The 13,064-nt window shown below is 42.0% G+C and overlaps 1 protein-coding gene across 1 annotated transcript in view; it reads left to right on the top strand.

Annotated features, from left to right (window-relative positions):
- Positions 1-515: 515 nt before the first annotated feature.
- GLP2R (glucagon like peptide 2 receptor) overlaps positions 516-13,064 on the top strand; it is a 120,240-nt gene continuing 107,691 nt past the window's right edge. Inside the window, exons 1-2 of the mRNA XM_073310817.1 lie at positions 516-574; positions 8,673-8,766. Coding sequence (XP_073166918.1) covers positions 551-574; positions 8,673-8,766 — 118 coding nt within the window. The 5' untranslated portion in view covers positions 516-550. The remainder of the gene's footprint in view (positions 575-8,672; positions 8,767-13,064) is intronic.

Here is a 13,064-nt window from a genome sequence, read left to right as displayed (position 1 = left end):
CCTGGTTCGCCAGAGATTCTGTGCAAAGATTTTTCTTTGTATTTACCTAGGGTTTGTATTTGAACGGCAGAGGAGGTTTTTGAATATACAAGGGTCTGGATTCTGCTCCCACTAAAGTCAAATGGCAGAATTCCCATTAAGTTCTATGGGAACAGGATCAGCCGCTTAATGTGTAATACTTTCGCTAATTCTCATTGGCTGACAAACAACAGAAAGCAGACAAGCTTGTGCAGTTTAGAGTAAATTCCCTTTGCCTTTACACAGAGAAACAAAAGGAAGTCAGAGTCTCAAAACTGGTTCAACAGATTTGTTGGCTTGATTAAATTCAGACCCAGGAAATAGTCACAGTTGTGAAATTGTCTGTAATTTTAGAAGTGCAGGCAGTAAACTTTTCACGGAACAAGGTGGGGAATTGGCTCTATCGTACAGCAAGAGCACAGCACATAACTCTTGAACCAAGTCTGCCGTTATGGGTATCTTCACACAGTCTGGTCTCTGCTCCAACATGTGGTTCTCTTCCAGAGCATCTCCTGGAGCTGTTTCTATTGTTATGACACTGTTTGTGGTAAAACAGGTAAGAAAGTTTAATGATCAATGATTGATTTTAAAACCTAGACAGTCCTTTCACCTAGCATTTTAATATGCATAAATGGTACTTGTTTAGCAATTTGTTAAGCATTTCAAAATGCAAAAAGAGTGCTATTGATTTATAAGCCCTAGCATGTTATTTCCCAATTTACTGCTCTTATCCAGGTCATATATTAATGTTTTCCTATTTTAATGCTGGTTTTTATATTGAATATATTGTTTTTGAATTTCCTTTATAAAGGCTGTTTTAATATTAACAGACATTGTGTTAACTACCAAATCTGAGTATCAATTTTAAAACTGTAGTCTGTTTACAAAAGGCAGCAAAAATACATACAGTATTTACATTAGCTTCTTTTGCAAAACACTACATTTTCTTTAAATACAGTGAAAGATTTTAATAAGATCACATTTTAATTTTTACCATAGATTATTGACATATGTAGAATATAGAAGAGTTTGAAACATTTCTTCTCAATGGGTTGCCATAAAATTCACTTCAAGGAAATTTTTATTTTTTTTAAAAAAGGCTATATCTGTAGTGAGCTAGGCAGATTTTTTTTTAACAGTTTCATAAAGTATAATGGTAAATTTCATTCTGTTCTGACTGAGATTAAAACACAGATTTAAGATTCCTGTGAGTAAAAAGAAAGTTAAATTTTCTCCTATCTGAATATAACTGACAGATTTACTGAGGGAAGCGTATCTTGTTGAATACATTTCATGGAGTTTTGTTTTACTTTTGCTTTTAAAATTTGTATGAATAAATAATACAAAGTCAATGAATATCACCAAGGCTTTGAATTTTTGAATGAACAAAATCATATTGCACTCAGACAATTCTAACCACGCAAATGATTTCACAGAGATTCACTTAAAACTGAATCATCACTGTACTTTCTAAGACATATCAAATCATGAGGACACATGGGGTGAAATCCTGGGCCCGGGGAAGTCAAAAGTAAAACTCATTAACTTCAATGAGGCCAGGATTTCATCCCTGTTATATTTTCCATCCATATTCTCAGTAATAACATCAGCTTTGATTCATTTATAATACTGTAATAAACTTGAAGCATGTCTTGGTGAGGAAGAAGCAATTGTAATTTTTCACATCCATGTCCCCCTGATAGACAGGTAGATTAAGGGAATGGTTACAAATATTAGTAACTATTTAAACTTTTAGAGCTTTTTCGGAGCCTATGTAGTACTTTTTTGTTGTTTACAGCCTGTGATCATTCAGTCTGACTGGCCAACAATTTCTCAGCATATTCCAAATAAAGAATATTCCAGCATTAAGTAGCATATTCCAAATAAATTTGTATTACTTTATTTCACCTTCATTTTAACAAGATTCACAGGGCGAAATTTTGACCCCTCTGAGGTCAGTGGCAAAACTCCCATTGACTTCAATGGGGCCAGGCTTTCACCCATAGATTTTAATGTCAGAAGAGATCATTATGATCTGACCTTCTGCGTAACATGGGATGGAAAATCTACCCAGTGATTCCCACATCAATGCTATAATTTCTAGTTGAGCTAGACCATATCTTTTAAAAAGAGACATCCAGTCTTGATGTAAAGATTCCAAGTGATGAAGAGGTCCCAATTAAGTTGTTCAAAAGGTTAATTATGCTCACTGTTAAAAATTTGTGCCCTATCTCTAGCCTGAATTTATCTAGCTTCAGCTTCCAGACACAGGATCTTGTTCTGATTTTGTCTATTAGATTAAAGAGCCCACTACTAGCAGAAATGTTCTCCCCATGTTGGTACTTACGGACTGTGATCAAGTCACTCTCACTTTTGTAACAGATATGGCAACCTCCTGAAATATCCTGAACAAACCTTATTGAATTAAGTTAAACCGTACTGAATTAGGTTTAAGTATTTTAGGAGTTTGTTTGAAAAATGCAAATGTTTATGCATTATTGTGGAATTGTCTGGAACTTCTTTTGGAGGAAGACACAATTAATCTCTGAGATGTATTTTGAGCTTCAAAAGACGATGTTGAATAATGTAGCAGACACGACTGATCTTTTGGGACAATATGTGTGAAGTGGAATTCTTAGGAAGTACTTGGGAGAAGGAGATTGTAAACTCGGACCTACAGACTCAGTTTTGGAAGTTGCACCTAGAGGAGGGGACCTTTTATCTGCTCATCCCCTATTACATGAGGACAGTTCAAAGACAAACTGTATAATGGAGTAACTGAGTTACTAATGAAAGATCTTGTTCTCATTAAGAATAAATGTGCTTGCTTAGAAAGAGCTGCGTGGTAGTTTAACTGTGACAATTACACTGTGTACCATCTCTGAAGAGAAAAATAAAGCAGGCCGGCATTGCTGGGGAGGTCACAGTATAGACAGTGAGCTGTGCAGTCTGGAAGTACCCTGATCAGGAGGGAGCGAGATGGGGATCTCCGCCCAAAAGAGATGATGGCTGAGGAGCCGGGAGTCTTAAGCTGGTGCCCTTGCTGGACCACAGAGGGGGAATATAGGTGCAGTTGCTCTGAACTGTGACAACCCTTTCTTGGATAAGCTTTCTCAGTCCCTCACTTTTAGGTGGGTTTTCCAGACCTCAAATCTTTCTTGTAGTGCTTTTCTCAATCCTTTCCAATTTGTCAGTATTATTTACTCAAAATAATTGTCCAGTAATAGTATCACTAATGCCATATACAGCAACAATACCACCTCCCTACTTGATATTCCCCTGCTAATACATCCATGAATTTCATTAGCCCCCTTAACCAGAGCATGGCATTGGGAACTTGTATTCAGTTGGTTTACCCCATGATACCTAAATTCTTTTCTGAGTCATTGCTGTCCCAGAGGTGTAACCTGCATTCCTGGCTCCTGGGAGTATTAAAATGACTATTGTTCAAATGAACCCAGCTTTCACATTGCTCTTTGTAGCTGACTTGTGCTTATCATTATGGACCACTCCACCACAAGTTGTGTCCCCTGCAAACTTCACCACTAATGATTTTATGTTTTCTTCCAAATCATTGATAAAGATATTGGCTAGCATTAGGTCAAGCGCAGATCCCGAGGGAACTCAACTAAAAAAACCCTCATTGGATGATGACTCCAGATTTACAATTACCTTTTGAGATCTATAGCTTAGGAGGCTGTTTAATATATTTAGTATATGCTGCACTGATTTTGTATAGTGCTACTCTTTTAATCAGAATGTCATTCAGCACTAAGTCATGTGTCTCACAGAAGTTTATGCTGTCAATAGTTACCAGCTACTGCTGTTTCAATTTCTCTATATATGAAAGCTTGCAACCGAATCAGAAAATGTGATGAATCTGTGTCCTTGTACCTTTAAACGTCCTGCCCCTTCTGTGGTGGGTGCTGTCCAGAACCTCTTTCTCAGCATGTGCAGTGACAGCTGGGACTAGAGAGGATCCAGGTAGCAGTTCTGAGAGCTTTCCCTGTATTTCCTTGGTCATTTACCCCTGTTTGTTTATTGTAAACCAAACTTGTGTCAATTAAATGGAGCCGCTTTTTCTACGAATGCGTCATCTCCATTTACTTGCCTCTTAAGATGAAGTTCACTGACCAGTGGTTGTCCCAAGAATCTCTCCTGGTCGCCTGCATTTTGGGGCCCACATCAGGGAAAAGCCAAGATGTTTTTTGTCCTGGAAACAAACATTCCTTTCTCATGGCTCTTATAAATATTCTCTCCTTATCTTACAAGTCCATCATGTGAAGAATAATTAGTCTTTCCACTCCAGGGGATTTAAAGTATGGGCGGCTCACAGTCATGAGCCTGAAGCTGGCCTGGGAGCAGTGCTGGGGAAAACAAGGAGCTGGGGAAACAGTCCTCTCTGAGCTATTTCAAACTTCATGCTCCCAGAAAAGAAAGCTCAAATCCCCTCTGTCTAGCACTGAAAGCTTTCATGCTGGCAGGCTTTTAGCACAAGACAGAGGAAGCTGGAGCGCTCAGCACTGCACCTCCACTTTTCTTTTAGACCCTCTCTCAAAACCTTCAACCAGTCTCCAGTCCTGGCTCATTAAAAATCTTATTTGCATACAATAATTCTGGGGGATTTGGAAATTCACATTAAAAAAACTTCCTTAATTGAGAGTTATGGTTGCTGATGGGTATTTCCTGAGAAAGAAACACTAAAAAGCAAGGATATCTTAAGGCAATATTCACACCCAGAACAAAACCATTTTCTAAGCATTAACTCACTGCCATTATGACAACACCAACCCTTTCTGACACACTCCTTTCCATTCAACAACGCTATTATCCCTCAGCACACACTGAAGAACTGAAAATCACACAGAAACTTTGCAAAGGTGGGTATGAATGAGAAGCCCCATTTAAGAGATAGGTTTTAACAACTATTATTCCTGTTTTACAAACATTACAGACAGTCAATAGATCTGCTATGTTGTTCTAACATGCTCTGAATCTAATGGATAAGATACAGATATGTCCCCAGGAGGCTACTTGTGTGGACTCACACAATCTTCTGGATCTCAGTTACTTTGGCCCAGATTTTTAAAGGTATTTAGGCGTTGCTGTGCGGATGGGACCTTCTGATCAGGATTATAAATCCTGGGTTTCCCTGAGGAGCACTTAGCCGTCAGTCAGGAGTGGAGTCTACAGCACACTGAAGACCAGACATGTGTGCAGTGCAGCCTATCAGCTTTTGGCATTTCACCAAAACTGTTCGCAACCCAGACAACGTACATTGTATATGTGCAAATGGCAATTTTTCAGAAGCATTCAACTCAGCCAAATGGAAATGGATTTTCCTTGGAAAACTGAAAGGTGCCTCTTCACTGTAAGGACTGCTGCTTTAAAGGAAGCTTATGTTCAGCCTCCCTTCCAGAAACCATCTCTTGATGATGACGAGCTGGACAATAACTGACCAGCATCAAATTGTTTGTTCTTGGTTATGATTGTAAGAAAGGTCATGGCAAGTGTCCTTGGAGTTTCTGGATGCCTCTGGTTTCTTGGCCTCTGGCAGGATATCTACCAGGGCTTGGCATAGAGACTGGTCTCATTACAATGACTGATGATCTTCTCCTGGCAGTGGATAAATAAAGATCGAGCATCCATGCTGATATTAGATTTATCAGCAGCCTTGACCCATGGATTAGGAGTAGGTTTGGAAGAATTAGATTTTTATCAGTAAATGTCAGTAAAAGTTGATTTTACTGTACGCACACAAACCAATGAAAAAATATTTCCATCAGTAATAATCTAAATTTACAGATAGGCTAAGTAAGCAAAATGCTGCTTGAGAACTTAGAGAGTTTGACTTAAGGATATTGACTTTGTATATTTTGATAGTTTGTGTTTTAGTGGTGTAAGGCACAGAGTGTCCTTAAACCCAGGCCTGCAGAGCAGCTAGGCAACAAACACCTCCATGCTGCCACCCACCAGCAGCTGTAACCAGCTCACACTCCTCTCCCCTTGCCCCACTGCTGACACAGACCACAGAAAGTTCTGCCTCAAGGGGTCTGACAGGCAGCAGCCCTATGGCTCCTGATTGGCTCCCTGCCCTATATAAACACAAGGGTCATTCTGGGAACTGTCCAGGCAACAGTGTGGATTTTCTGTAGCTGTCATGGCCATTCCTGCTCTTGAACTCCTGGTTTAGACCTCAGCTTGACTTGGACCTTGTTTCTTGACTCAGACCTTGAAACCTTTATCGAACTCTGATCCTTGATATTAACCCCAGCCTAGAACTTGATGATAAGCTCCTCCACTACTCAGCCTCAGGTATAACCTGACTCCAACCCTTGGTCCCAACTGCACTTCACAGGATGCTGACAGTTTGCCTTGGCCAGCCTAGCTCACAGTGAAGGCCACTCCTTGCCCAGCATGCCCTGGAGGGTACTGGAAATACCTGTACAGGTTGACTGCTCCCAGGAGGAGCTCCCCAGCTTCGAGTCCAAGTATTGCAGCTTGCAACAGAGACCCAAGCTCGGCACAAGCAAGAGCACGGCTCTATGATGAAAACATGGCACCGTGGGCCTAACTGGCACAGCACACCACAGATAACCACGAGCTATGAGAGCAGGCTGCCTGGCTGCCAGATGAGAACCCTGCACTGTGAGCATGTACTGCAGCCACGTACCTGGACCCAAGGCCTTCAGGCCCCCATCCAGAACATTCACAAAATGTCTAACTGTTATCAGGTATCTTGCAGGCATCTCTGCAGAGGTGGGTTTGAAGGAGGATGGTTTTGTGGATGTTTACAGGGAGTTCCTTCCAGGAATAGGGGCATTGGAAAAGCAGTTGTAGCCTTGTTACTTTTGCTCCACCCATTTGTTGGATCAACTCGTCATCTTAAACTCTCCACTTGTTTTTGTATATGTAACTTTAGTGCCCTTGTGGCCAAGATGGAGTCTGCTCTGCAGGCAGCTCTGGCCAAGAAAAGGTGTGCACAGGAAAGGAACACAGCAGGGAAAGTCCTTTCCACGCCAGGGGCAGCTGTTCCAAAATCCAATCATGTGGACAAGGGTGATCCAGTGAATATATAAAGCCTTTGACAAGGTCCCACACCAAAGGCTCTTAAGCAAAGTAAATAGTCCTGGGATAAGAGGAAAGGCCCTCTAATGAATCAGTGAGTGGCTGGAAGATAGGAAACAAAGGGTAGGAATAAATGGTCCATTTTCACAATGGAGAGAGGTAATAAGACAATAAATATAATGCCGCTATATAAATCCATTGTACCCCCACACATTGAATAATGCATACAGTTCTGGTCTCCCCATCTGAAAAAAGATATCAGAGTTAGAAAAGGTGGAGAAAAGAGCAACAAAAATATTAGGGGTGTGGAACATCTTTCATATAAGGAAATATTAAAAAGACTGAGACTGTTCATCTTAGAAGAGAGATAATTCAGGGGAGATATGGTAGAGGTCTATAAAATCAGGAATGGTGTGGAGACAGTGAATAAGGAGTATGCCTTCATATAACACAAGAACCAGGAGTCACCAATTAAATTAATGGGCAATAAGTTTTCAACAAATAAAAAGAAGTATTTCTCCACACAATGCACAGCTGACCTATGGAAACCATCTCCAGGGGAAGTTGTGAAGGCCAAAAGTATAACTAACTGGGTTCAAAAAAGAATGAGATAAGTTAATGGAGGATAGGTCCATCAATGTCTCTTAGCCAAGATGGTCAGGGATGCAACCTATCATCTGGGTGTTCCTAAACCTCCACCTGCCAGAAACTGGGAATCGATGACAGGGGGTGGATCACTTGATAATTGCCCTGTTCGGTTCATTCCCTCTGAAACATCTGGAATCTGCCAATGTCAGAAGACAGGATATTGGGCTCAATGGGCTATTGTTCTGACCCAGTATGACCATTCTTATGTTATGTTATGTCCTGTGTTATACAGGGAGTCAGACTAGATTATCACAATGCTCCCTTCTGGCCTTGGAATCTATGAAAATGGAGATGAGTCTTTGCTAGTTTTTCAATTGCCTTACTTGAAACAGGGATACTGAGGGGTTGCCGGGGAGGTCTGCTGAAACAAGGATTAGTGTCTGGAGTCTCGGAGGGATATGCTGGGAAGGGATTTACCTCTTTAAAGGTGACGTTAACAAAATGGTATTACTTATTTATTTCTTCACAATTATATTAAACTGCAATGAAAGAGCTCTCAGCCAATGCTCCGGGCATCCTTGACAATCTGTAAAATATACTAATAAACAAACAGTCCCATGAATTATTTCCAGTCATATCAATCAAATAATCCAGTGAAAACATAAATATTCAACAACGATTAATCAACCTCTGCGTATAATCCAATTGTTAACGGCTTGAAAATGTTTCAGGATTTATGAGTCATAGCACACAACTTGGACAGCATGGCTCTGTCGAGGTGATATATTCAGTGTCCAGTTGGAAGTTTGACAAAAATGTGTGGCATGGGGGAGAACATAGGAGTGTAAAACATATCGCTTGGCCAGAGAAAAAGTGACAACTCTTGAATTTTTTATATTACTTATTTCAACTGTTAAAGTAGCAGAAAACTATCCCACCTAGAAAAATACAAAGTTCAAACTCAGTTTCTTCATTTACAATATTTTCTGTATGTGCAGGTCTTAGGTTCTCTGCTGCAGAAAACGACGACGAAGTGGCTTAAGTATAAAAAAGATTGTTTGAAAAAGTTACAAGAATCTGCAGTAGAAACTGGTAAGAAACCTGACTAAAAATGGGGTAACATTTCAAAATAACCATACTAAAGGGGTAAATAGAAATTTATTGAACCATATTGCAGAGGTATGTTTTTATTCGTATATTTCAAGATTTAAGGCCAGAAAGGCCTACTATAAATAGACAAACAGAGGAATGCCATCGAGTTATGTTTAAGACCTTAGTGTTGCTTAGCCAAAAAAAGAAGTGAAATCAGCTTGAAACTCAGCAAATTGTTCACAGCCCCAGACAAATGCTGGATAACTTTGGAGCGAGATGAATTTCCAGATGTTGGGATTTATAAATGACCCTAATTAAGCAAAGCAGTTAGAACCCACTGAACTAACGAGGTTTGCCACCCGTCAATGATCACTCTGTGTTGTATCCCTTCATCTCCATCCTTCTGTTTCTTGTCTATGCAAGTCCTGAGCCTGATCCCACTTAAGTCAGCAGGAGATTTTCCACTGATTACAGTGTGTACAGATTCAGCTCTCTGGAGCTGGGAATGTCTCTTTGTACAGAGTCCTAGCACAGTGGGGTCTCTGCACGCTACTACTACGACGACTATTAATAATAAACTAAGGAGGGTGACCATATTTCCCAAAGGGAAAATGGGACATTGTGTGGAGCTAACCTGTGCCCTCCCCTGACCGCCCCCGCACATGGGGCTGGCCCGAGTCATTCGCCTGAGGGCCCCCCGACATGTGGGGCTGGCCTGAGCCCCTGGCCCGAGCACTCCTCTTCCCCCACCAGCATGTGAGGTTGGTGTCGCTGCTCGCTTGAGCCCTGCCTGCCCCTCCCCCCCATGCATAGCTGGCATCACCACTCGCCCCCCCCCACATATGTTCCTCTGCACCCCACTTCTTGACAAAAGTGGGCATTTGTCCCATTTGCTCTTGCCACCTGATCAACTTGAAAAAAGTCAGGACAGCCGGGACAGGGCTTAAAAAAGGGACTGTCCTGGCCAAAGCAGGATGTCTGATCACCCTAAAACTAAGTATTAATCTTACAGTGTCCACATAAGACAAACACATTGATTCTTATGCAATATAAAGGAGTGCACAGTTCGTTGTAACACAACCTTAGCTCTCACTCAAAGTAACTATTTCCATCAATAATTTCAAAACATAAACAAAAACATTAAATATATATACAAAAACACATAGTGATCAGCTTCCAAACAGACGCACAAACATATATATAGATAGTCAATGTTATATGTTTTCCCGGTGAAACTAAAAAGTGTTTATAGGCAGTTTACTGGGGGAAAAGAACTATTGAAAGTACACATTTATGTGACGTATTTCCCTCAGCAGTAACACTTAAGAAAATGTTTGGACACTGAAATCAAGATATCATGGATTTTTTGATATGTGTTGTTTTTGTTGAGAATTAAAATGGAGGTGTCATAATGAAACATGCATTTATTTGTACTTGAAAGGATTAACTGATGGAACCCTGGCCCACTGAAGTGAATGACAAAACTTCTATTTACTTCAGCGGGGCCAGGATTTCACCCAGTATGTTTATGTTTATGTAGCCGTGTAAGATTTATGACATACCTGGTTCAATTATCTTGCTTTGTTTTAAGAGATTGTCTACACACGGGGTTTCAAACTGGATGAAATGACATTAATCTAGTTTGAAAACAATTTGCATATGTAACCCTTCTGTCAGTTGGAGTTGACAGCAGCAACAGCTGAGTTCAATATCTAGGGGTTCCTTTTCAACAATACAACACAAAAACGGCCCCCACCCAGTAACCTGGGACAATTACATACCATCCACTGGTCATCTCCAAGAGTCAATACTTCCCCTCTCACAAGCGCACAGGAGAGATAATAAGAGAAGAGAAGTAACCCGGCGTTACTTTGGGAAAACGTCGCAAGCCGGATTCATAAACATAAAACCATGAGCAAAAGACCCACCCGAGAGTATGTTGGGCAGGGTTCTTTTGGCTCGGGTTCTTAAGTCCAGCAACCAAAAGTTCCTTTAATGCACCCTTCCTTTCTTCTGTCCGCCACAACCCGCTTACGACTGTTGTCCTTGATCAGTGAAGACCCAAAGTTCAGAGGTGAGCTCACTTCCCACCCTAGTGGGGAATGGGGGCACCTTGCTTGTTCTGCTGTCCAGGAGCTTGCTTTGGCATCAGCCACCCTGTCAGCCGCTTGCCACTCCGCCCTGCCGTCCACTCACCACTCCACCAGTTGTTCCACTGGCCACCCTGCTCACTGCTCCGTTCTGCCTGCCAGCCACTTCGCTCCGCACCCTTTGGGATGTCTCGAGATCCCACCACTTAACACAGTTCTCAGTGATTTCAGCTGTTAGTGGTGTAGCCTCACTACCAGTGTGGACTGGGCCGTCTTGTGCATCAGAGACACCGTCCCAAAGCAGGCTGAACGCTTAGACCTGGTTATCAGTGATTTCAGTTCTGTGGTGTGTAACAAGACTCTCAGTTGAATCTTAATCAGCTCTGTTATTACACTGTGGAGAGATGCAGGGTTAAATAGTGGTTCGGAGCCTTTGGCAGGACCCACACCACCAGGTACAAGTACCTGTCCCCACCCTCTCGTGACTCCACTGGGTTTTGGCACACACATCACCTGCTTAGCAAGTGCAATTTAGTTGAGCCTGAGTCCCTCGATCAGAGTATGCCTAGCACTGTTCTTCTGCCCTTGATTCACACAACGAGGATAACAACCCTTTAGTACCCCTGCCCCAGTAACAAAGTGACTTATGACTTGAGCTCATTCAGACTCTGCTTACATTGCATACATACAATGAAACTTATCACCGCACACTAACTCTGCATTTGTCTGGAATGCTGGAGTCCTCTTGCAAAGTGGACTAGGTTTGCTTCAAATTGAAATAGTTTGGTTTTTTGTTTGTGTGTATGTGATTGCTGTGCTCCACTTTTTTCATGCTTTCAATGGCTATCCCACAGTGCTTTGCAGTTTGACTGTTACTGACCTGTCCATTGTGTGCCCTCCCTCCACGGGGGTCCTGTTTTCTGGATAATGCGTCGCCCTGTAAAAATTGGCACAGAGCCAGATATTGCCTGTTTGCTCCTCAATCCCAGTGTATCATTATTCTGGTGATGCAACCACAATAACACTCCAGAAGCCGCATAACGTGCCTCGCACAGCTCCTTGGAGCTGTGCTGAGGCACTATATCTCACTGCCATCTGGGGAGATGCATTGGCTCAGGAACCTCTTGTGGGAAAGCACAGGAATAGGACCTTTTTATGGACATTGTAAAACAGATGTCCACAAAGGGTCGCAACCAGGACACCAGCCAATGCCAAATAAACAACAATCATCTCAGGAGAAAGCATACTGAAATGAGGGATGAAAGGAGATAATCTGGCAGGGGACATGTGACCTGCCCATTTTTGAAGAACTGGATAGCGTTCTACACAATTACAGTACAACCTGTCCCAGGCATTACTCTGAACTTTCTGCCTGTACCTCCCCCTACCAAGCATGACCAGCTCGACTCATGGGAGGATGAGCAGAAGGATGCTGGATAGGAGCTGCCCCCTGACAGCTAGGATCTCTTTGTGGGTCAGGACAGCCAGCTGGAAAGCCAGCCCCAGTCCTGCTACAAAAGACCCTCATTCCCGCCCTACAACAGCTGACCTGGATTCCCAGCCCTAAACCAAGCAGAGACCAAAGAGTCAGATCCTCTGGAGGGAATGTCAGCATGTAAGTACCTATCTTTACAATGTATTACTTATTGGTGGATGTAAGTTAGGAGCCCGTCTTTCACTCACCCTTCACCTTGTACTGCTTCAAAATGGCATCTGCCAGCATGGGGCAGTCACAGTCTGTACCCCATTCCTCCTCTCACACCAGATTCAAATAGCCAAAGCATGTATTTGTACAACAATCAATAATTTATTGAGATAGTGCTTATAGGAAAAGAAATCTGGTTAGTTTTTGTAATTTACATGAGGTATAAATGCACATTGCAGGCACAGGCAAGGCACAAACAATACTTGCTCCCCACTGAAGTGCAAATGCCTTGTAACATGCATGTAGCTGACCATCATTGCAGGGCCCTATCTGTTTTTCTCTTCACTTTCTCCAGGGGAGATATAGCAGAAACTAAGACTGAGAAATTACTTGGTTTTTGTTTGTTTGTTTGTTTTGCAAATTATAGGGAATAACCCCATGCCCATGTCCTCTCATAGTGCTTGCAAGTCCCTTCCACTACAGCCATGCTTCTGGGGGGACCATCATGGGGAACAACTTCACAGCATATCTCATCAGTCTATCCTTTGTCTTTTTTGAATAAG

The sequence above is a fragment of the Lepidochelys kempii genome, chromosome 14, assembly GCF_965140285.1.
Source record: "Lepidochelys kempii isolate rLepKem1 chromosome 14, rLepKem1.hap1, whole genome shotgun sequence".
NCBI lineage: Eukaryota > Metazoa > Chordata > Testudines > Cheloniidae > Lepidochelys > Lepidochelys kempii.
The sequence above is the reverse complement of the archived record's forward strand: the minus strand, read 5'-3'. Positions and strand labels throughout refer to the sequence as shown.